At 42.2% G+C, this 25,643-nt stretch overlaps 1 protein-coding gene across 2 annotated transcripts; it reads right to left on the bottom strand.

The window, feature by feature from the left end:
• Window positions 1-8,114: 8,114 nt before the first annotated feature.
• pou3f3b (POU class 3 homeobox 3b) lies at window positions 8,115-11,716 on the bottom strand. 2 transcript variants are annotated; one of them, XM_069675214.1, is made up of 2 exons: window positions 9,853-11,716; window positions 8,115-9,517 (listed from the first exon to the last, which is right to left on the bottom strand). In XM_069675214.1, the coding sequence occupies exons 1-2, from the start codon at window positions 11,062-11,064 to the stop codon at window positions 9,419-9,421; spliced, it is 1,311 nt and encodes a 436-aa protein (XP_069531315.1). In that variant the 5' UTR covers window positions 11,065-11,716; the 3' UTR covers window positions 8,115-9,418. The 2 variants fall into 2 exon arrangements, with proteins under 2 accessions (XP_069531315.1, XP_069531316.1); XM_069675215.1 differs by having other exon boundaries at window positions 9,862-11,716.
• Between the last annotated feature and the right edge of the window lie 13,927 nt (window positions 11,717-25,643).

Below are 25,643 nucleotides of genomic sequence, written 5' to 3'. Positions count from 1 at the left end.
AGTCTCCTCAAACAATCAGCCTGTCAGGAGTGTGTTTATGTGTGTGTTTGTGTGTTCGTGCTAATAAGAGAATGCACGTTTTTCAGGTGGAAATAAAACCACAACATAATACTCTTTTCCTTGAGGGTGTATGTGCAAGGGTAAAGTGTGTTTATACGCCAAAAGAATACATGCAATACTTCTATTGTAATGTTTATATGCATACTAATGTGTGTTTGCAGGTGGACCTGCCATCACATTATATTGTGAGGACCGTCTTTCCTTATGGGGACGTCCCAAAAAACAGGTCCCCACAAGGTCAAGGTGTCCTAAATCCATCCTACATACTATATTATGAAAATGTATATACACTCATTTATATTAGTAAACAACAAATCCACATCTAAAATGGTTGTAGTGCACAAAAATAAACATTACGTAGTATGTAGTCCGGATTTAGGACACCTGTCAGCACAACTACATTAGTAGGACCATCTGTCCTTACGGGGACGTCCAAAAAAACAGGTCCCCACAAGGTCAAGGTGTCCTAAATCCAGAATAATACTGCATATGTATATGTTTGCACACTAATCTTTATAGAAAACAAGAAATCTACAAAACTTCTAATTAAGAAAATGATAAAGTTGAGGGGGAATTTGAGAATTGCTGGTGAAACGATAAATTGTTTTCAGAAGTAGTTCATATCTTATGTTTTGTATTCTTTCTGGAGCTTTTTCTCACACTTTTGCAATTCTCTCAAATCTTTTTGCAGCTGTGAGTAAAACTTCCTTATCCTGCCTTTCTGCTGTTACATCATTAGTACACTTTTAGTCTGCGGACTGATTCTTTTTGGGATCAGTTTTGTCACTTTACTGTGTGCATACAAACTCTGCTTATGAGTATGAAGTATGGAACTGGGATACATCTTTGGTTTTTATTGAACGTCAGGAGAAGATAATTTTAGGGTTAGGGTGGGGTTAGGCATGTAGTGGGAAGTGGGAAGTGGGAAGTCTCTAGGGAATGCAATGTTCTTGTATCTGTTTGACGTGATTTGTTTCATGGATTTCTTGTACTGTTCTGCAAAAATGTGCCTCCTGTTTTGTGTGTGCCAAAACACTGTACATATAGATATATCACATGCAGTTCACCTATGTGGATGTATGCATTTGTTTGCAGGTGTGCTGTGTTTTTATAACCACATTCTGGACTCTCATCTTCTATTTGGTGACAAAAGACTTCTTGCAACGAGTTAAACCACTAAAGTCTAGTCGCAGGTCAGGATTAGGGTCTCTGTAATGTCCTACTAAATGACAAAAGTGAGCGTGTGTGCTACTGTATCTAAAGCAAAGTGAACATCAAATTTGAACATGTGGGTGCTTACTTTGTGCATGCTATGTTGTGTGTGTGTGTGTGTGTGTGTGTGTGCTAGCTCTCCAGAGGGGCCGAGTGTGTGTCACGCCGGGCCCGGCTCCCCCTGGATCTAAGCAGTATTGACAAACCCATCAGAGCTGGTGATGCATCGGGCTCCCTGCTCGCTCCCCTCCCGCCCTCAGAGGCGCTGCGGGGCTGCGCTGACATGCTGTCACCTTGGTAACTGCTGCCAGAGCGAACGGCCTGCTGGGATATCTGACCCGAGCTGGCGGCCGGCCGGCAAGCTGCAGCGGGAGATGTCACCGGCAGACCCCTGAGGACCGAGCGACCCCTGCCTCTGTCCCAGCCCCCCCGACCATCGATCCGTCTGCTGCTGAGATCCGTCACCACCTGGGACGCTGGCTGGGCAGATGAAAACACACACATACAAAATCACACATATGTGCACAAATCAGACTCAACAGCAAAGTGCAAAATGGCAAAAAAAGCCCTCAAAAGCACGTCCAGCAAAAATATCTTCCTCCACATCTATCTCTAAGAAGTTAAAGAAAGAATTCCTGGCACTTCTTCGGACAATTTCTTCTTCTTTTCTACTTTTTCGAGGTTACAAAATCATTACTTGGCATCTTCTGAATCCCTCTCTCTGTACGCTCGCTCTCGGAGCCAACTCAAACAGCGGTTGTTGGCTTCGAGAACGTTCGAGAGTCCTTTGAAACGCTGACCAGCTTTCTGACACGAGGCTTTGGAAGCTGCCGAGCTCACGCTGCGAGAAGCGGAGCCCGGCTGGATGCTGGGTGGAGCTGGGGTTCAATTCTCGGTTGAGAGGGATTATGGGTAAGGACCAAGAAGTTACATCATATTCAACATACCAGGAAGTGTGTTCAAAGATAGCTTTATGGACACATGTCACTCACTTTGATCTGTGTCCTGTTTTTGTCTACAATAATCGAGTTAAATTCTTCTTCTGCATGAAATCAGCTCCCTTACAGCTACATAACACCCGTGGGAGTCATTATTGAAACCATCAGCATCAACAATAGTCGCCTCACTCCCAATAATCTTCTAATTTGTATCATGGCTTTTGTACGAAGCTTTCCAAACGCATGTGGAAGTCCGTCTCTCTCGTTTGATGCACAAGCGAAACATGAATAAAACTGTGAAAACAAAAGTAAAGCATGAAAGAGCTCGGCACGAAATCCATTAAGGTGGTGACAAGTTGAGAAACTGTGGGTGTGGGAATCTGAAGTTAACAACAAGTCCTCAAAGCCTCTTTAGCATCCTGTTTTTGTTTCTTCAAATTGACAGTTTTATTGCTTTTTTCCAGTTTGGTTTTCAGCTTTGAGAAAGGGTTTTTTTTTTTTAAAACTCTCTCAACTCAAAAGTTTTCACTGGACAGCCACAGTGGGAATCTGTAGAATAACCAGTGTTGTTTCAGGTACTTGCCTGAACAGACAGGAGCGATATCTGTCTTTCAACCATATTTTCACATCAATTTGAAACTAATTTAATCTATTACAGTATCTAACTTTTGCAGGGATGTAATGGAAGCGCTATATACACTTAACAAGACTTAACCTCCCTTACAGCGTCATTTGCATGTCCCCTTACCTGAGTCGCCTTCACAGCAACAATCCAGCGTAGTAAATAAAGACACCTGTTCTTCCAATGTCTTCTTCGCTGCGTCTTTATGTGCTTTCATTCTAGATAGATAGACGGATAAATAATTAGACAGTTTGAAGGTTTATGGTGAAGTAAAGAGGATGTAAGTGGTTTAAAAATTAAACCAACAGATACCAGACTTTATATTTCTTTATACAACAGAAAAACAAAGCTTTTAGCAATCAGAGCAAACCCTTAAATTCTATATTGTAAAATTATTAACTAAATTATTTTGAATTGGTCACTTAAGCAAATGCATAAAGTGGCTTAAAACCCATCAAAACCACCTCAGATCATCTGAAACTGTCAAAAAGTTGACACCTGATGTCATAAAAATCTATAAACACACAGAAGATGCTATTTATACTCTCAGTTTACCTAGATTAAGTTGGAGTCCGCATATTATTTTAAAAAGTGCAACATTTCACTTGTAAATGAAAGTAAAAAGACTTTTAATTTGTAGTATCTCCCGTGCAGAATCAAAACTTCCTGTATATGTCTGCCTTAAACTCACTGTGCCTCAAAAACACGTTATGTATAAGCATCCTGCAAAACGTCATCTTCCTTAATGACCTTTGACATGTGCAGTAAATTGCAGTGCAGATAATAGTGACAGGAGCGTTTTAATGTGGAGTCCGCTCAGACGGCCACAGGGTGGCGCTGTAAGGTCAGGGAAGCTGCGGAGGAGAGATTTACCCCTGTGTGCTTTACATTAAGGAGGAGACAGGGGGGTTATAGTGAGTATAGATTATAATTAGGACAAGAACTAGGTATTTTATTGTGGTAATAATATTTATAGGAATTATTCTTTATTAATTTTGATCTCGAAAGAAAAGCTGCAAAAATAAACTGATTTAAATCTTTTATTTTATCATTTAAAGCTTTCTGTTTCTGCAGCAAACAAATAACAGATTCAACCATTTAACGAGCAGCTACTTTATAGGAAATCAAATAATCTGCATGAAGTGAATGCATCAGTCCGCATTAATATACAGTTATGTAGTTCAGCTGCAACTTTTCCTCCAAAATACACCAGACTTCTCCTCACACATGACTTTTAACACGACTGAGACAAATTAGTGACCGAGCTGGACCACACACAAGCTGCTCACACGCATATAGGATTAAAAACGTATTTGTTTTTTTGCTATTTCTTCTTCGTTTAAAAGAGAGCAGAAGGCGTGTGTGTGAAAATGTGTGGACTAACTTGCAGAGAGCCAAACGGGATGATTTCTCCGGCCTGCAAACTTCCCTTTAAATAACTAACAAAAGTACAGTGGAGCAGCGTGTGCGTTGGGGAAGCAGAAAGTGCACTTAAAGAGATAATAAAGCTGCTAAAATAAAAGTTAATCGATACAACGTAAAAATAAAAGGATGTATAGTCATTAAGTTATTATATTGTAGAGAAATGTCGTATATATTACTTGTTATAGGGTAAATATTAAATGTATTCACGCACCTAGAAAATAATTCATTTAGAGTATTTTTAGATAATAGGTATTAATACGGCACCACAAAACGTAACTAAATAAACCTAAAAAATAATCGTATTTAACATATATCAAAAGAAGGAAATTTGGAGAATAACTAACATTATTCATATTATATGAATATTATACGGGTTTTCCACTTTTTGGGGGGCCCTGTTTAATTGTTTTTTAAGTTAAAAATTGAAAGGTTTATTCTAAATAACTCAATAGGAAATAATCGATACTTTCAAACTAAGTCAAGAGACTGTTCGTCAATTAAAAACGTGTTTACGTTGTGAATTAAATCCAACAAAATCTCTCGTGTTGTTCAGCTAAAGGCGTGAAATCCGCAGCTGGAATTTAAAGAACACACATTAAACAGGAGTGCGCGCGTGCAGGCTTGATGTGCTCCTGAAATGCAGACAGGCAGATGAGATGCGGAAGTACATTACCTCTGTGTGCTGAGCTGCCTCCAGACTGCGTTCATCCACCCCTCCTCTTCCTCTTCCTCTACCTCCACCTCTACCTATCCATCCTGCTGCTCACAAAACCATGACCTTCACAATTTATAGAGGAAACCCCCGAGAGTCACGTCATGCTTTTAAACGTACTCTTCTTCTTCTACTACTTTTTATTATGCTGCAACAAAAACAAATGTAAGCTATAAGCTATATTTACACGGACGCTTAATGTGCTCTTTTATTTATAATTGATCCTAAATGTTATAGTGTTTATATTCTGATATGTTCCGTAAATGTCGTGCACAATTATACAAAAACTTGCATAATAATAATATTAATAAGAAGAGGTAGAAGTTTACGAAGAAGAGGAAGACGAAGAAAAAAACGAAGAAGAAGAAGCAGAAGAAGAAGAAAACGAAGAAGAAGAAGAAAAGTGTTTTGTAGTGTTGTAGCACAACTTTAACACTCAATTTAAGAGCAAAAATTAACATAAAACTAATTAAATAAAAAGCCTAAATTAAGACAAAAGAAACAGCACTTCCTGGTTGCAATTTATGACGTATAAAGAAAATAAAATACTGTAAAAACAAAAAAAAGTGCAACACACTTTTGCATTGCGCCACTGTTGCTCATTGAGTTTCCACGATTCTAAAAACACAAATAAAGGCTCAAAAACAAAGAAACAAATCGCGATACTTACTGTAAAATAATAGTAACGATGGTGATCAAGAGTCAGCAGCAGACAGGAGGATATTTTCCTGCAGCACATAAATCCACGAGGACGAGGAAGAAGAGGAAGACTCCCCATGGAGTGCAGCTCACCATAATCCATATTCATGCGCTCGACACGTGGAGTAAATACAGTATGAGGAGGGGAGAGCATTGTGTGTGTGTGCACGTGTTCACCAGGTTATAGACTGAGCCAGTGACACCATACATTTAGGTTGTCTGCACTTATAAACTGAGTGTATTACAGCCTATATTAGAGGCGTGCAGCCTGTTTCACATTACATCTGATTTAAAGTATAAACAGCGTGTTTTTAAGCTGCGTAAAAGCAACATGCACACAACATAATACGATTAAAATTGTTTAAACTTGTGTAAATAATTTAAATATGAATTTAAGTGTGTGTTTCTTGTGGAGAATTTAGAAAATCACCGATACATGGTTTTCACAAGCATAAAACAATACCTACAAAGAAAAATGCACCTATTGTTTCAGTACACTTCAGTGAAGGCAAAAGCTATGCGTGTAAAACACATATTTTTGTGTTATTTAATTTATAAAATATAAATCTTTATAGTTTTTTCGGTTACATTTTTCGTTGCACCATGTCAGAGTTATCGGCTAAATAAATGGCGCTGATTGTTGACACATATTTGCATATTTACAACATTTAGGATGTTAAAAGTTCACTTTTATGGGACAAATCTGAAGCTCAAGTCTTTGCATTAAAAAGCAGCTTTAATGAGCGCGAGGAGCCTGTTGGGCCAGTGACGTCCTAAATCAATAAGTGAGAAGGAGAAGCAAAGTATTCCTAAGGCCTGAGCATATCAGCACACACACGCACGCACACACAAATGCTGTACACACACATGCTGCTGCCAACATGGTTTTGAAGACCCATGAAAAAGCCAAAGCTGCTGCAGAATAGGCGAACCAAAACCCATTATGAGATTTAAACTCTTTTTGTGTCGCCTTTGGTAGGAAAAAAATCTCTATTTTTCTGCACGAGCGTGCATCTAAAAGTGTTTTTTTTCTTGGATTCACATTGTAAACGTCATCTTATAGTAAGTGTTCCTCTCTGTGGTGAAGGTGGTGTGATGTTTGGGAGCATAGCACGGCTTATCTTAGCACATCATGTGACTTTGCATTGGATTTTATAGCAGAGGAGCACGGGGGCTGCATGCATAATGAGCCCGTACGTAAGGTGCAGGCCAGACTGGAGCCTTAGTGCACGTGCTTTATTTTGAAATATTCCACGAGCGTGCGCCTAATATTTTATTTTACTTTCCAACTAAATACGCATCAAGAACTGAGCCCAACATTTTAAAATACCTGCAACATATAAATAAATAAATAACATAATATAAAGTTTTACAGCGTGTCTGTGCTGACACTTTTACTAATGGAGACAAAGAAAAATGATGCCCACTCCTCTATATCATTGAATTCAGTTGCTAAGCAACTAGTGTGGGAAATCATCCGCGAAATTCAAATCCTGCAGCGCGAGGACACGTTTTGTTGAGTTTTGCTGAATAGGCGAAGAAGAAAAGAAAAGTTTTTGAGGGACACGTTCGCCTTTTGCTGCCGAGACAAAAAATAGTCCCCTAGAAAACACACTAAAAGCACAAACTATATCATTTAGAATTATCATATTAATGTCAAAAATAAAAACAGATACTTTGGGACTATTTTTCCGCTTTAAACTTGTCAAAAATCCAAACAACCACCCTGATATTACTCCGCACCCTGCACTCCGCGGGTTTGGGCTTCAGCTTCGGACAGACACAATCAATAACCCCTCTGACCCAGTGCCCCGCATCCTAAAACAACATGTCAGCCCACTGAGGTGTGCACCTGACCTCCCTCTCTACCTGCACAACACACCCGCAAGAGCTGTAGTGCGCGTGCGTGCTTTCTAAACGGTCACAGTTTGCATTCACTCATAATCTATGCAGCTATGTGCTTAATTCTGCAGTTTGAAATCAATTATTTTGCAGATTAGAGCTTTTGTTGCATTAATCAGGCGCTCATAATGACGCGTTGTGAGTATTATGGGATGCAGGACTGTGAGCTGCAACGTAAACATTACATAACACACTGCTAGGACGCTCTACACACCAACACACTCAACATGGACGCCTCTGTGTGGGAAATGTTTGAATTTTCTACCTTTAAGAATTCCCACTGAGCTCTGTCTGTTAAAGAAATATACGATTCTATGAATCCTGCAGGATAAAGTTAAGGCTTTTATTTTTCTGCCCAAGGCCTCACGAGGAGCAGATGTAAACAAACAGACGAGCCATTCACTCAGCTGACCGCGATGTTTCAATTTAAAAGGGATGAAATGATAACAAACGCTCGTGGACGTTTCTTCAAGCTCAGCAACAACTCAGGGGCTTTTATTTTGGTAAATGCGATAGGAATACGCTAATTTGTCGTTTCATATTTCAAAATAAAACCCCATTCTTTAGTTTTAAAGGAGTGTTTTCAGCGTACAAAGAGCCTTTGTTCTGCATTATTCTAATGGAGGTTATTATTAGCTCGCAGCTTCATCTGGGACAAAATCCACCATTTTTTCTTGATAGTTTCTGCAGCTGTGCAGGAATATAAAAATAAAAGCACCCCCTTTTCCAAAAAACAAAACAGTCACCTTTCTTAGAAAATAAAAGCACGATATAAGAATATAAATCTCAACAACACAATGATTGCATTTCATTCTAACAAATTTATTGTGTCTCAATCAGCTCGTACGGAACCACTACTGAAATTAAATTACAATCAAATGATCACATCAAAAATGTACCCTTATTACCTAACAACGGTCAGCTGTATGATGATTTGTGCTCCTTTAGAAATACAAAAAATTAAACAAAATAAGGGCAACAACGAAAAGTGGAAGAAAAATATTGAAATAAAAGAAGAAGAAAAAAAAAGGAGGGGAAGAATCTTACACAAGTTCCTGGAGAGGAAGGAGGGACAAATAAATTACCGTTTGGAATAATTCATATGTATTCCGAATAAAATATTAAAACAAGTAATTCTGATGAAAAATATAACGTAAATAAGTCAGATCAGTATCTGATCTAGTGATCTATATTGCCGGCTTTACAGAGTTTTTGTTTATTAAAACCTACCAAAGAACACTGCTTAGAAAGGGCAGCATTAATAGAATATCCACAGCACCCACTCAGTCACACTTGGCAACAGATTTTTTTTTCTTCCTCAAATAAGTGCAGTTTGAAGTCTTTTTGCAAATGTCTTATGCTCTATTTGTTGAGAAAAAAGGAGAAGAATCCACTCACGCTGTCAAAGTCCATTAAATAATAATATTTTAAAAAAAATAGCCAAAAAAAAGGAGGTGATCTTTTTAAGATCAGGCGAAAGATGGGGACAGTCCTGCTCCTCTTTTTCTCTCCTTTCTGGGCCTCGAGATGCAGAAGAAGAAAAAATCCCTAATCCTCCTCCCTGTGTGTGTGTTTTTGTGGGGATGTAACCATGCAGTCCACGTGAGGGGAAAGAAAAATGTGCAGGGAATCATGATGGAAGCGTCGTGGATGTCACTCTTGTTCATATTGTTGCAGTTTTCCCTTCTGTTATTGTCAGGCGTGGAGAAGGGGAGGGAAGTCCTAAATATACAAAATGTCTGCTCCTTTGTTTCTTCAATCAAACACAGGATAATGAAGGAGGGAATTTCTTTTTTTGGAGAGAAAAAATGTTTAAAAAAACAATACTTGGTTTCCTCTTGGTGTGTTTTAATGCGCCAAAATTACCTGGTGGAATGAACTTGTAGTTGTCACCCTCTGGTCGCTCGCTTCACTCGCATCTTTTAAGTAATCTACTAAAAATTGCCCCTGAAAGAAAAAAGCAGAAGGAACCTTTTAGGTTAAGACATTTTGGAAGGGCCTGGAAGAAGGTGCGTTTTCTGAAGGGGGAGGTTTTTAGGGAGGAAAAAAAAAGGTGAATTTTTTTCTCTTTCTGTTTTTTTCTGGTGAAAAATATAAACACATTTTGCAGTCTCATTCATATTCCCTCACAATCACAGTATCAAAAAATTTGGCTATCCTGGCGATAGTCTGTATGTTTTTTAAGCAGTTTTAATTCATATAAAATATTCTTGTGTGCTGTTCTATGTTTCACTGAACATTCTTTTGCAGTCCATGGAGGGGGGCGGTGTTTCTGCACTCACATTGCCGACCTGAGAGTACACATCCTCCGGCGTCTGTGCCACTCCTGGGGGCGTCATCCGTTTTTCCTTCTGTCTCCTATTGCAAAACCACACTCTAACCACCTCTTTCTCCAGCTGCAAGTTGTCCGCCAGGGAGCTGATCTCCTGCGCCGAGGGTTTGGGGCATTTTAGGAAGTGGCTCTCCAAAGCCCCCTTGACGCTCACCTCGATGGACGTGCGCTTCTTTCGCTTCCTCCCCTGCGCCGCGATCTTGTCGATGCTGGTGGGGCTGCCGGTGGACGAGTCGGCCTCCTCGAGCCACTTGTTTAACAAAGGCTTCAGCTTGCACATGTTCTTGAAGCTGAGCTGCAGAGCCTCGAATCTGCAAATGGTCGTCTGAGAGAAAACGTTCCCGTACAGGGTGCCCAAAGCCAAGCCGACGTCCGCCTGCGTAAAGCCCAGTTTGATCCTCCGCTGCTTGAACTGCTTGGCGAACTGCTCCAGGTCGTCCGAGGTCGGCGTGTCGTCGTCCGAGTGCGGGTCGTGGCTGTTGACGCCGCCGTGGTGCTGGTGATGCGGATGCTGGTGGTGATGGTGGTGGTGGTGGTTTCCGTGGTCCAGATCCGGAGTGTCCCCTCGAACCAAGCCCGGGTGCACCAGGCTCTGGCTCCCCGGGCTCAGCATCCCGTTCACAGTGAAGCCCCCCGGCTGGGAGTAGATCAGCGACTGCTGCTGCTGCTGTCCCCCGGATATGGAGTTGATGTGCGCGGCAGTCGTGCTCCCCCAAGCCCCGGCGTGAGTCTGGTGGGGGGCTAAGTGAGGGGGCCTGTGGTGCAGCGCGGTGCCCGTGTGCAGATCGTCTCTGCCGGAGTTTTTCACGTCCTGCTGCTGCGGGCTGCCCGTCATCCCAACGGGACTCGACGACCAGGGCGATCCGGCTTCAGCTGCAGCCACCGCGGCTGCTGCTGCGGCCGCTGCGGCGTGCGGCAGCGAAGTCACCCACTGATGGGCATGGCTCAGCATGTGTCCCCCGTTGCTCGCTGCCATTGCGTTTTGCATAAAGTCACTCTGCACCATCTTGACCGAGGGGTCTCCCCTGTAGCCCCCAGACCCAGAGGTAACCGCAGCGCTGCCCGGCTGCATGCCACCACCTCCGGAGTCAGAGTGCACGATGGAGCCGGACGATAAGATGCTATTGCTGGCCAGATAAGGATTGGAAGCCGCGGTGGCCATTCCGTCAACCCTTATGAATATGTTTGTGGATAACCCCCCTCCCTTTTTTACAGTCACTTCTTTCGAGCAGGCAAATTGTATCTCATGAATTATTCAAACTTTAAAAGTATGGGTAGGTTTTTGGCGATACCATCGACGTGCGTAAAAACGCAGAAAAGCTTGAAAAACAGCTGCAGAAAACTGGATAAAATCCGCATGTATTTACAACATTCTACTTCAAACTGTTGTGCAGGGAAATCGGCGATAAAATCCCAGGTTTTCAAAAGCCCTTTGAAACCATGTGCAGTCCGTTTGGAAAGTTTTGCACTGGGATGAAATTGGGCGCATTAAAATTAAAATATACAGGAAAAAAGCGACGTCCCAAACAAACTTTTGCTGCTCGCGGAAACAAAAAAAGCCTTGCAAATTCTCCACAATGTCCAAAGTCCCAGTTTATGTCCCCTTTGGATGAGAAAAACATTAGCAGAGAGTCCTCACTTCTTTTGTAATTCAGTCGCAGAGATTTCTCCCTCGCTTTATTCTTTTCACTCTCTTCTTTTATAGCTCTGTAGAGCCTCTCTTTGTTCTGTTTTGATGTATATAAACCTGCCAAACCGCAAACTCCCGTTGAAGTACAATCCCAGTATAACAGTGCACGGCGCTGCTCGCGAGCCTCTTCTCTCATTCGCTTGTTCTCTCTCTCCACCTCTCTCTCTATATCTCTCACTCTCTCTCTCCCTGACAGGCCCGCGTAGTCCCGCCCCCTCACCAAACCCCGTCGTACGCACGGATGTTTACCCCAGTGCGTGCCCGCTCATTGGCTGCACGCGGGTGTGATTGGCAGCTCTCGCCAGCCCTTGCTCCGGGGCGCACGAGCCCTCCTTCCGGCTGTTCCGATTGGCTGGTTTTTAATTGCAGTCCAAACAAAACGGGGAGCACAACTCGGTAGTAAACAGCGCTGAGATATTAGTACACAAACAGGGGTGAAGGGGTAAATAAAAAGGTCGATAAAGTGTGACCTCTAGTTTGAGATCAACATGATAAACTTTTATTTTCTGCCCAGGACAGCTTTGATGTGTCCTTCCCTCGTTATTTACAAAAAGTACACTTGTTTTAAAGCTTAGATTTCAAAATAAAAGCATGTTAATGCGATTTATAAACTCAAATTAAAAGGCTGCAAACTGCTTTTAAATACAACATTCTTTTATTATAATTAAAAACATTTTCAGGACTGATTCACGGCGTGAGAGTTTGTCCAAACCTGCACGTGCATTTCACGTAATCAGATGTATTTGGTAGCATTTATAAATACGTGATTGTGCAGTAGAATAAGGCTCACAAAGGGGTTGTTTGTTGAATGAACATATAAAGTAAATGGTTAAGACTTTATTTTGTAGTCTGATTAGCATTTTAAATATGGAATTAACCAGCTTAAGTTAATTGTTTATGAGCACATTAAAGTATAAACCTTGACACTGCTCCTTGAACGCACCTCAGACTATACAACGATTTACATACGTAAAAGACAGAGGAGGTGTGTGCCATGATATGCAGGAGGGGGGGAAAAAAGGGGGCACTGCAGCTCTGGAAGCTTCCGCTGGCTCCTCAGGAGTTCACGCACAAAGGTTGCGGGGACGCTCCCATGCGGAAACGCCGCAGTGAGTAAAAGAGAAAGTGGCAACCAAAACAAGGGCAAATTGAGCAGTCCTTAGAGATACAGCGCACCATCCCTTTAGATGACCACATAACCCCGCACATGAATGGGGCCTTTGTTTGGAGCCCTTGCGCCTATATTTACGCACCCATGGGCCTGGAATATGGGTCCCCCTGCACCCATTTGGATGCAGCCTGTTGAGTCCACCTGGCTGAAACAAGGCCTGCAGCAGGTGATTTCCTCACAGGATTAACTGTACTTTGCGTAAAAGGTTAAAGCTGCATGTCGTGCGTAAAACTCTGAAACACCATCTCCAAAGATGACGCGCAGATTTTAAAGCAAGAAGGGGATTTCAGGGCAGGAGTAGTTGTGTTCTCCATGCCAGTTTCCCCCTCCCCTCTTTCCCCTTCTTCTTCTCCTCATCCCAGTAGATTTAATTTGGACGTGGCTCAAAACCGAGGGAGCCTCGTGGATTTGTTTACATTGAATAGGCAGGCTAGGGGCCAGAAGCATGGGGCCCTCTATTCATTAATATACAGTGAGGATTTCGCTCTAAATTACTGCTGTTCAATCCGCGCTGCACGCTTTGAAAGGGCGTCTCAGGCGGCCAGCAGAAACGTGACACCAAGGGTGCAGAGAAGCAAGATAACCCCTGAAAATAAAAAAAATACAACATATATATAAAAGGAGAGTCAAAAGGCAGCGCAGAAATGCTCCAAGAAATCACTGCGCCGCGATAAAAAAACCTCTCTGATATATGATGTGTTTATTATTTATTTGCTTATTATAAAAAAGGTCCCCAAGTTCCCTGCTGGGGGAGTTCATTTATTTTGTATGCAAAAAAAGAAGGAAAGAAAGAAAGAAAGGGGGGAGAGGAAAAAAAATCATCCCCAAGTATAACAAGAGACGAACAGTTAGTGCTGATTTTCATTTGCATAAATTTTCATATATTTTAGTGAAAATAATAGCGCGAGCCGAGGAGTGCTCCTGCTCAGTTGAGGCAGAGGAAAGAAAATCTTAGGGAGCACCGAGTCGTAGGAAAGGGAGATAAACATTTACAGGCTGCGCGTGAACAATGTGAAGCTATTTCCCCCCTTTTTCCTGGACACAAGGTAAGTCAACAATCATCTGTGCGGATTTCTTCTTTTACGCATGAGGAATGTTAGAGTTTATCGCGCATTGCTCCGCTGCGCATGCAATGCGCTTCCTTATAGAGTCTTCGCTTCTTTAGATCCTCTTTTGCATAGATTCCTGCGTCACATATATGCACTCTTATCCTCTTTAACTTGTATATTTAAAATCGAATTGCTAATTCTCCGTTTACCAACCTTAAATGTATAAAAATCAATATTGCGCCGCTGTTTGCTTAAACGCCCAAACGTCTCTTTTTCTCTCTCGCGTTTTTCTTATAGAAAAAGCGGGCAGATGGATAAGCTGTGCTGTTTTGTAGTGAATGTCCACCGGAGAAAAGTGCAATCAATCACATTTTAAGCAGGCAGAGAGGGAGAGGGAGTGAGAGAGAGAGGGAGAAAAAGAGGGAGAGAGAGAGAGAGAGACCCCTCGGTTTGAATCCTCCAGAGGGATCGCGTAGGCAAGTGCAATATGAAATCGTTTAATATAAATCGATCTCCTCGCTGCAAAGTTTGTTTAAAGTTTACATGCGCCAGCCTGTAGGTCCTAAACTGCACTTTACAACAGAGTCAAAGCTGATTAATGCTGCTTAGAATAGCCGGAGATGTTAATGAATGCAGGTCGGTTTATTTCTCGGTTTTAGTTTTAAAGATGTAGGAGGAAAAAGTCAGGAAAACTAAAAACGACTGATTTTTAAACGAGATCTGGTCCAGGGCAGTTATCTAAAACAACTTTCTGCAACCTCTCAAAGTCCATGCTTATGAGTCTCTCACACATTAACCCGAATTTGTGCAGAAGTCGCTCAGTTTTGCAGCACAGGGTTATTTTTGTGCCTTTTCTCACGGGTTAACTCCTCTTCCCTGCATTGAAGGCAGAGCGCATTTCTGAGCCCGGCACTCGGTAGCCATGGTGAGCCCAATAAAAGGGGGAAACACTAGTCGCATTAAGCTGTATGTTTGTGCACTGGAGTCGAGATGAAAAAGAGGCTCGGTGTGTCCCGGGCCAGCAAGAAAGCAAGCACTGGTGCAGTGTGGGTAACGCGTTACTGTAACGGAATTATCTGTAGCTCCAAAAATCTGGATTTTGTGAGTTGGGTTTGGTGCGTTTTTGTGATTCTGGTTATAATTTAAAACACACTTTGTTTACGTCAGCGTGATGTGCAAGTCTTTGGAATAATAACAGCCTAAATTTAACTTTTTTAGTGCATATAATTTTGGGTTTATTAAGCCAAATCACGCCTTGGTAGGTGACCAAGTTATCGCGATGTTTAAAAAAGATCAAAAGCGATCATTTTGTGGTGCGTAAAGTAGACTTATCTAATGAAAGCACTTCTTTTATTCTTGCTAATTATTACAATTTATAAAAAATAATCAGCTAACTTATGAGAAAAGAGAAGTTTGGGTTTTTATTTTGAAGTTTTCCAGCTTGAATCTGTGAGGATGCTGCTCGAGTCAGGGGTGGAGGTGAGACAGATTTAGGCTTCATCATAAATTAATAATAAATCATAACTGCCGCCAGGTGTCGCGCTCACTCATAATGCAAATATGCAAAGCTTACGTTGCACAAAAACGTATTTTGTTCGTGACATTTTTGCATAAACGTCACATTTTACGAGAGCTATTAATTAGTTATTTTACGCATTTCAAACTGATTCCACACGGACCAAACCTCATTGAAATTTACACACATTTTTTGCAGTGTATAGGTGCGTTCTGGGAATTTAATAGCCACCGTTTCCGGAACAGACATTGAACGAATTGATAGCCGGATGACACGATTGGCAATTAAGTTATCACCACTGAAACGACGTCACACACTGACGCAGCATATAAACTGCTCGTGCACTAACTACATGTCAAAATAAGAGCAGCAAACACGCCCAATAAAAAGCTGCTCAGACTATATGCTGGTCCACCCCTCAGTCCCAGAGGCAATTAAACCACCTTAATTTAATTATCCAAATTTTAAAGACACCCAGCCACATTTTATTGCACATAAATGATTATTTCCCACAGAACAAACCTGCTTGTATTGATCAGCGCGTGCAGGCCTGTGACAGGCAGCAGCCTATCAGTGGCAGCCCTCGTTGATATGCAAATAGTCTGTGATTAGATAGACCCTGCGTGCTTTAAGCCAGCCGCCATCTGCAGCAGCCTATAAGCCATAAGTCTGAGCCAGCAGCTCTTTGTGGAAAACGTATGACTAACCTGAGAATTATTAGCAAACGAGTCGTGAATCAGCCCGGGAATTATAGTGCACTGCTTGACCGGCCATTTGCACTATTCCTTCTTCATCATCCTCATCATCAGGAGCACTAAAACCTGCAGCACGGCGCGTTATTGCTCCGCATTATGCACCCATTCTGTCACGCTGCACAATGACGCTTATTGGTAGCAGGAGGCCGTTTATTTATTCCTGCAGGAGCAGATTGTCTCATTCATCAAGATGGTTGCATGAACCTGCATTTAGAGGAGGCATATTTCCGAATAAACATATTTTAGCCATAAAAAAATAAAATAGAAGAATAAGAGGGTGTTTTTTTCCTGCTGTTTTAAAGGTTATTCAATTTAAAAATGTGACTTTTAGAGGAGGATCATGTGCGTAGAAGTGCCTCCATCTATTCTCTCTCCCCCATAAAGCATCCTCACAGTCTCATCACTTTGATTCATGAATTTATGACACCTGACGTGCAGATTTATGTCAGCCTCAGAAGGTGGCTAAACCCTGCGTAAGGTCTGCCAGGTGACAATATTCAGATTAAACCGGTGCAATTCCCGCCGTTTTAATTATGGCCCTACTTAAGTTGCCTATGGGGCTTTTATAATTTATTTTCTTCCCTCCCTTTTTTTTTCTCCCTCCCGGTCCAGCCGCTAATCCGAGACGACATACGTTAAGTGTGCGTCTCACGTCAGGCCAAACGTTGATTTAAAGCCGAATCCAACTCGGAGCACTTAATGATAATGTAGCTACTATAGCGTTAATTAAATGGGCTACACTGAATACCAGTGTAAGCATTAAACATGCCTTCAATTTCAGGGCATGAATGGCTTTTTTTTCTTAACCCATCCAAACGAGACAGAGGCTCTTTATTAATATTCTATTAATAAAAGCCAGTATAGAGTCATATATACATCTATTACTGCACGTGGGGTTAGTAATTGCCCTGTATTAGCCACAGCGTGTAAGCAGGCTGACACGCAGGTAAAGATTACATGTTTAGTGTGAGCACAGGACTCTCCAGTGGTGCTCGTTTCACCGGGATACACAGCCCAGACACGCTGGTATTGATTTTAGATTGGGGATCAATAAGGATGTCATAATTTAGCATGAAATAAGCTACATGGTGCAAAAAAGCACCGCCAAAATAAAAGCGCAGTGGTGTTTAATGTGTCCTTTTATCAGCAGATTATTCTATAATTATTTTTTAACAATTAAGTAAAAAAAAAAAACAGCATTTAATTAGCTAAAATTAATTAAGTTTGTATTTGGGGGAAGAGAAAATGAGCAGCAGATTAAAAGTGGTCACTTTGTGTGTATTAGGGCTTTCAAAATAAAATTGGGGCGTGATTTAATTTCAGAATAAAGGTCAAAAGTTGCAGAGAGGTTTTTGTTTTTATAGGAGGGAAAAGATTCATCTGTGCGGCCTCATCTGAATGCAGGTGCTTCTAAAAGACACACACATTTATACCAACACACACACACACACACACACACACAGAGAAAAAAAGCCACTAGTGCGGGCTGCTGAGGAGGTGAGTGACGGGGGGACGGATCTGCAAAGATAAGATGAAGTGCAGCTTTCTGAGTCAGAGGAGAGAGAGAGGGAGGTGTGTGTGTGTGTGCGCTTTGTGTGTCTGTCTCCAGCTTCACCCCACCCCCACCCTCATTGGCCACCTCCCTCTCGTCTCTCCCACACGAACATGCAGATGTAAAACACATCAGCATGGACACACATGCCTTAAAAAACACCCCCACCTCCAGCAGCAGCAGCAGCAGCAGCAGCAGCAGCATCAAAACAAACCGTTATTGTGTATGCAAATCAGTGGACGGACACGCTGCTATTTTCCTATTCTATTAGCCTGTATTACACATGCTAATCAAGCTGATACTGTGTTATTAAGCAGAGTAATTAATAAATAAAGTAAATCCGTGGGAAATCTATAGCAGTGCGCAGCCGCCTGGTTCGTGGCGACCGTGCATGTCTCTCCTGCTTTTTTTTGTTTTTGTTTGTTAAACAGTGGCGTTCCCCGAGGATACAGGGGGGGGGTTTGTGGCACCTCCCTGCCCAGGATTACATTAATCAAAGTATTTATTTCCCTCGGGGAGCTGGGCGCAAATCACTCCAAATCCCAGTAAAATTGGATAACAGAAAGAACGGGTAACCCTCGTGCTTTTTTCGCTCATTTCACCAACTTAATGGATCTAGTTCTATCTAACTTTGTGGAGCAGTGTGTGTGTGTGTGTGCTGGGGGTGCAAAGCTAGAGGTATTGAAGCCTTTGAGAAGACAAACAACATAATTGGATGGAAGCGGGCGCTCAGGTAGAGAAAAAACAACACTAACCACATCCCCGATAGGACTGACTCTGGATATAGAGCTGCACAAATAACAGCCATTCTCTGATTCCCTGTCGAGGCGATATAGGCATGTCTGGGTCCCAGCCAGCAGCGGGGGGAAAAAAACCCCTCTAAGATCCTCCATCTGCGCCAACCTGCAACACCAAAGCCGCCTGCTTTTCTCTCCGCTAAGTCCGGTCAATCCATCGCAAAACCCACAACACAACAAAAACTCCTGATTCCGTCTTTGCACTATTTGCAGAGTAATTACGTGTGATGTTTGGGCAAAGCTCGGGCGGCTAATAAATCAGCTAATGTTTACCGCCGAGCCGGGTGCTGATAAGGCAATAAATACAGCGCCCAATATGCCGCCTATTACAGGTAATGCAAATAAAATAATAGGGCTGTAATTTTTCCGTATGTGCCGCCGCCTCCGTCTTTGATATTCATGAGGGAAACCGGGAGGAAATGTCGTCTCTCGGTCTTTACCGGGCGCAAATTCAACGCCGCCACCTTCGTCCCAATCAGGGGTAAATGATGGCCTCGTTGTGCAGCGTTGGAGGCAAAAGAGCCACCCTGAAACACACACACACACGAATACACACTCAGGCTCTGAAACACATGCAGCTGTATGTTTGTAGACACATGCTTCCACACACATACTGTTGCTGCCATGCATGCTAGGGGGTATGAGGGGTAGATGGAGTCCCTGTTGGGGCCCTGACTCAGAGCCAGGCCTGCATGGAGTACGATACGTTCAGTATGTGTAGGAATATTCCACTTGTAGAGCACAGCAAGCTGCACATTTGGCTCCTATAGCTTCTCTTGGAGTGTGTACACTGTGTCCACCCGGCCTTTATATATGTTGCAGGTGTGATGCATACGCAGGGATAGGCGGCGTAAACGGTTCTACATCACGTACAGGTTTTGCTCTGATGATCCAAGATGCTCAGCAAATGAGCAGAAAATCTACAGTAGCTCTACTGAGACCAGTGCAGGTTGAATGAAGGGGAAGTAAAGGAAGTGAATGGTAAAAAATAATCACTTTATTGTGTAAATTTAGTTGTTTATGGATGTTTTAGTTCGTTATGTTTTTGAAAGATGATCATTGTATCGATACTTTGTTTTTCAAGCATCTCTTGCGGATTAAACACGCAGTTTAACATGTTTTTGCCTTCTTTACATCGTAGCTAGCCATGTTGATTTGCATCCATTGACCTCCAGTCATTTCTGTCAGATGAAAACAGCTACGTTTTATTTATTCCATACAAATCTTTTGTTTTTTTCTGGCCCATTTCAAAGTTGGATGCACAGTTTTACAAATTCAAACATGCTTTTTCCCATTTGTCCGGGCAGCCATTGATTTTGATTGATTTCCCGACTTATCAGTGGGTTCTTAAAACTCGCTTGAGTGCAAACATTCTCGCTGAAGTTACGTAAATATTATGAGGTAAGATATGACTTTTCATATCAGCTCACACTTAATTAACACTGCACTTAGCCAGAACTTAATACCATGAGAAGTTGAGGCAACATTGACTTTCACAGAGAAGAAGGGTTTGTTCGGCGTTCACTGATGAATGGAAATCAATGGCTGTTTAGAAACATTAGCTAAAAACGTTCAAAATGGTGAAACAGTCATATGATAAGAAAGTTACTGACTTACAAATTGTTCCAGTTGGTTTTGATACTGTGTAGAAATGAATGGAGGTCAATGGCTGCTTGGAAAATGGGGCAAATGCATTTAGAATATCAAAACACAGCCATGTGATTAGCAAACTGTCAAATTCAAACACTTTTTATAGTTGTCTTTTATATTGTATACAAATAAATGGAAACCAATGACGGTTAAAATTAGTTATATGATTTGAAAATCAATAAGAAGTGTTCCAATGGACTTTTATATTGGCCAAAAATTAATGGAAACCTGCTGGCAACAAAGGCACATACATTCAGAATACTTCCAATCTGCCTATTTGCTCCCATTTAGTATAGAAATGAATGGAAGTCAATGGCAGAAGTTTTAAATAGTTTAAAAAGTTGACGTTAAGCGGCTAAAACTTGCAATCATGTTGGTATGGACCTTTAAAAGCCTCCATGGGACCCCTGTGTGTCCTCAGGCCACACTTTGAGACCCCTGCATAAGGCAACATTTGCATGTCCCCTTCACACACACCGAGTTAACATGTCTGACTGTCTGAGCGTGGCTAGCTAGCTGCAGCGCTACAATAATTATCAGTGGCTCTAAACTCCACAACGGCACTGTGCTGTTGGGGTCGGCGACTGTTGTTGATGATACGCGGCCGCGGGTGACATGTGCTATTCATACGCGAGCGCGTGTGGTCACGTTCGGCAGCCGGGGAAGTCTTGATTCATGCGGGCATTATGCGAGCCGGACGCTTATGGCACCTCTCCCTGTTGCCGTGCAGTCAGGCCCATTTGTTTGGAAATGGGTTTACATACATCTTCTTCCAAATGACTCCCCCTCGTCTCCCCCCCCCGCCCTCCCTCCCCGGGCTTACAGCTCCTGCACACACACATACAGATTGGGTAAACTGGAAGCTACAAACAGTCAGCTGTGTTAGCTGCAACAGAGGGCGTTTAGGTGATGCAATCCAGCCTCTGGCGGCCATGTTGGACATATTTAGCTAGCTCATTGTGCTTCTTCATATTGGACTTTAACTTTGTCTTGGGTCTTTCTGGTGTTGTTTTCATCTGAGCTATCTGCTGTTCCAGCTTTACAACCATCAACAGATTGCATTTGTGCAATCAGTTAGCATTTAGCTTGCATGCATTAGCCTCCAGTTGAGCTTTCAGGTCATACCTAACTTAGAAGCACTCACTGCGTATGTGTTTTGCGCCCATACATACCACGATTTAACCTCTGACCCTGCAGCTAAACTCTCCTATTTTCTATTAGCTTCTTACTAGTAGCATTGCAACCCTAATAACATTTGCTTTCATGGTCCCAAAGCTCTGAATAAGCTCTTCTCTTGAAACAAGCCCCGCTTCCTTGATGAGAGCATCTTGCTTTTTGCTGTATGTTATATATCATAAACTTACATTCCTTACTTGTAGTCCTGTGTCTCTTTTGAGTGGAAGTTTGCAATATTTTTGGCACCAGAAGTTGGGGAAAACTATCATGCTATCATAAACGTTGCTTTGCTAAATTAGCCTGGTTAGCTTGTAAGCTATACGGGATTTGTTGTGGACTCGGCTGTCCTCATGTTTCTGATCAACAGCTTGCAACCTACACATGTCATCTCAACTTTTTGTACATGCGTCTGCAATTCTACGTGGCCACAAAAGTCGATAAAATCAAAATATTCCCTCGTGACCTTTGAACCATTCAACTTTAAAGTCTTAAGCAGCGACACCAGACGTGATTCCTCAACGTATGACAACTGCAAAGCCTCCACGCTTACAGACACACTCTCTTCTGCTTCACAGAGCTGCTGCTGCTCGCCCAACTCCCCCCCAACACATCCCCCTCCCTCCCTTCCTCCTCCGTCCAGGCCTGGCGTGAGCGTTCAAGCCAAGCAGCATCACAAAAGCGGCTTTGAGGGGGATTGCCTGCTGCCCGCCGACCCAAAAAGCACCAGTTCAGACTGCAAGGAAATAGTGAGCGTCACAGGGCTGGAGCGGGGGGGACTCGGTCTTATACTACCAACCTCTTTTTGTTGTTTTACTTTGAAGGGGAACCTTTAGCTTGTATGAAGTCGTGAAACAATGCAGCACAGAATCGAGCACAATAGAACTTTGTTGTTCAACCATGTTGGAAAATTGCCTCAGCATGGACTGTCAAGTCAAATATCCCTCTCAGCTTTTGGCTCTCGTCGTGCTCTGTCAGTTTGTTGTTCCAGGAAGTGATGTCGACTGTGCGGGAAAGTGTGTTTTTTCAAAACACGAGCAGGATTTATATTAAATCTGCTTTTCCTGCCTTGATTTAAACACATTCGTGTGAGTATTTTTTACAGCTGGGACAAACACACTGCTGCTCATGTGGATGCCTTCATTGTCAAAATAGTTAAAGAAAGAGGAAGCTTCTACAGGGACGCCTCCTTTGTATGAGTGAGCGTGAGATAATACAGAGTGTCATGTAAAAGGAAATTACATGCAGAGCGTCGTTCCCTCTGCGCAGCGTCTTGTCCTCAGACTGTAACCTTCATACTGTAGGTGTGAGACGAATGCTTAGCAAAGCATGGCCGATCCACGCCGGATACGCCTCATGTTGTGTATATAGCCGTCCACAAACACAACGTCGAGCACACGTCCTCAAACTCGCCCCACCTGTGAGCTCAAACTCTGGCTGACACTGTTACGTAACGCCGCTCGCAGTAATCTCACTGTACGTCTTTGAGTCTTCAATGCAGGAAGAGCTGCACCCGGAGGAGTCTGTATCAAGGCTGTGATCCATATTTCTGATGTTTAAATGATGTTTAATGTTTGAAGAAACAGCTGAGCTCAAGGTGAGGCAGCTGCCATTCTCGCTCCTGTGTAAATATGTGGCTTATTTCGACTCAGTTTGGGCCCTGAGTTAATTATAGAGTGTATGAGGGCGTTTTTTTGGACTATCCTGGTTGACAGGAGGCCGTACAAGGGACTTGTCAATCACAGGTAGCCCCGCCCTGAAGCATACCCCGCTATATCGGCGATTTCCCTCTAAATGAGAGCATAAATTAACAAATCAACATCGTGTTGAGTTTAAGAAGACTTCAAACTAACGATTGAGACCATAAACTCGTTAAGAAAATGTTTACGGATCTAATAAATGAGTTAAAATTATGATCATTTTCTCATAGACTTCTATATAAGGCACTTCCATTTTGGCTTTACTTATGAAACCGAGACGTCTATGGTGATGACTTTAACTTTGTCCGGAAGCCAAAAAATTTAATAATAGTTCCACTTTCAGTTTCAATTCTTTTAGGAAGTTTCTAGAAAATGAGGGGGTGTATATAGGAATTGGGCGTGGCCATTGTGACATCACACGTTTTATGTTAAAGCCTTTAATTTGGCATGTTGGGCGTCCTTATCAAGTTTTTTATGAGCCTACGAGCTTAGTTGGACCATCCTGGTGGACAGAAGGCAGTAGGAGCGACTTGTCAATCACAGGTAGCCCCGCCCTAAAGTGTACCCCGCTGTATCGCATAAATGGGACCATAATTTAACAAAATTAACATCATGTTGAGTTTAAGAAGACTGTAAACAAACAGTTGAGACCATAAACTTGTTAGGAAAATGTTCACAGAGGTGATAAAGCTGTGAAAAGTATGATAAATTTCTCATAGACTTCTATATAATCAGCCTTCTTCGCCCCCTGCTGGCCGTTAGAAAGAATGCAGGTTTAAGGCACTTTTGCATTGGCTTTATGAAACCTAGAGGCTACGTCCACGTCTATATACAGCCTATGCTGGTAACTTTAACTTTGTCCAGAAGCCGATTCACAACCTCAAAGCCATATTCTTACGCCTATAAGAAAAATAGTTCTACTTTTACAGTTTAAATTCTTTCAGGAAGTTTCTGTAAATGACTCAAATCAGGAAAATAAGACGCAGCTTTGTTAAAAAATAATGTATTCATTCTAAACATGTGTCACCGTCTCTCCTGGCTCGCTGCTGTGCACTCTCCAGGAACCACCTGTCAATCAAACCGTGTGGGCGGCGCACTTCTTGTCCTCTCACATACATTTTTCTCGTGTTGACATTTGAGTTTTTCTTTACTGCGTCTTTTTTCTCCCCCCCCCCCCCTCCTCAGTTAGCAGGGGCAGCGCCGCTTATGCTAACTAGCCTGTTCTTCTTCTTCTGCTTACTCCAAACAAACTGAAAACACATCATGTTCCCCGTGAAGAGATGCCAGACACAGAGCGCGCAGAGCTGCAGAAAGGGAAGGCTTTCACCGAGTTGCTATAGGCGCGTGGATGTCAGCAAATATTTGCACAAATCTGTTTTGGGGGACGAATTGAACCTCATACAAAGCACGTGGAAAAATGTCACAGATTATGAGTTCAGGCCTCAGAAGTGACGCAGAGGAGCAGCTGTGTTTGGAAATGTTATCGAGTTTTATGTGGTGGAGGAGGAACTTTTACTTTGAGAAAAGGAGCAATTAAACGGCGTAAAAGCACAAATAAAAAGCCTGCTTTCAGACTTTTACTTTGACAAGTATTGTGCATGGAATTTAACGTTTTAAAAGCATGCATATTGACGAAAAATCTCCTTTTTTCCCAGAGTTTAACGGTCATATAATTGCACTATAACAACAGCATTACAGTGTACTAACAGGACTCCATAACATCACCCATCACTCACTACATGGCAGCTACTTTGCACTCATAACTACACATTTACACCCAAACATATTATGTGTTTTATTATTATTATAATTACGTTAATGTATCTACTCTAGTAAGTTATGATAGTATATATTCATCCTGCGGCCTCACAGCTAGAAGGTTCCTGGCTCGAGTCCCGGTTCGGACGTTTCTGTGTGGAGTTTGTTCTCCCCCGTGCATGCGTGGCTTCTCTCCGGGTACAAACACATGCTCGTTAGGTTCATTGGTGACTCTGAGTGTGAGCGCGAAAGGTTGTGCGTCTCTATGTGCCAGCCCTGTGATTGACAGGCGATCAGTCCAGATGTAACCTCGCCTCTCGCCCAATGACAGCTGGGATAGGCTCCAGCCCTCACCGCGACCCTGAACAGGATAAGCGGTGTAGATAACAGATGGATTGTTATTATACTATTTTGTTTTTGTCAGTATTTTGTCCTGTGATTTTTTTTTAGCTTTTAAGCTGTTGTAATAAGAGAATTTTCGACACTGGCGGATCAATAAAGTAGATCTTATCTTTATTATACCTAAAATAATAATTGGAAACATATATTTAGTTTAACTTTATAGTTCGATATCATCTTTAAATACATAAACTTGTGCAGTAGAAGTTCTTACAACGTAATAACTGTCATTTAACTGCCACCATAACTTCCTGACGTCTGTAAAAAACTATTGTAATATTGTTTTTGTCTCTTTTTGCAACACAAACACTTTATATTTAATATTTTCACTAATATTCGAGTTGTTTTTTGCATTTCTCCAAATTTGTTCTGTATTTTTGGAGCTGTCTGGCGCTTTAATTTATCTTAATGTGAACTTTTGCACCGATGCGTGGTCATAGATGTCAGATGTTCTGTCTACTCTTGTATGTGCACGTTTAAGGATAAACAGTTCACCCAACAATTCTATTTAAAAAGGCAGACATGAAGAGA

The sequence above is a fragment of the Semicossyphus pulcher genome, unplaced genomic scaffold, assembly GCF_022749685.1.
Source record: "Semicossyphus pulcher isolate SPU_LCO1_2020_fin unplaced genomic scaffold, fSemPul1.0.p SCAF_24, whole genome shotgun sequence".
Taxonomy (NCBI): Eukaryota; Metazoa; Chordata; class Actinopteri; order Labriformes; family Labridae; genus Semicossyphus; species Semicossyphus pulcher.
The sequence above is the reverse complement of the archived record's forward strand: the minus strand, read 5'-3'. Positions and strand labels throughout refer to the sequence as shown.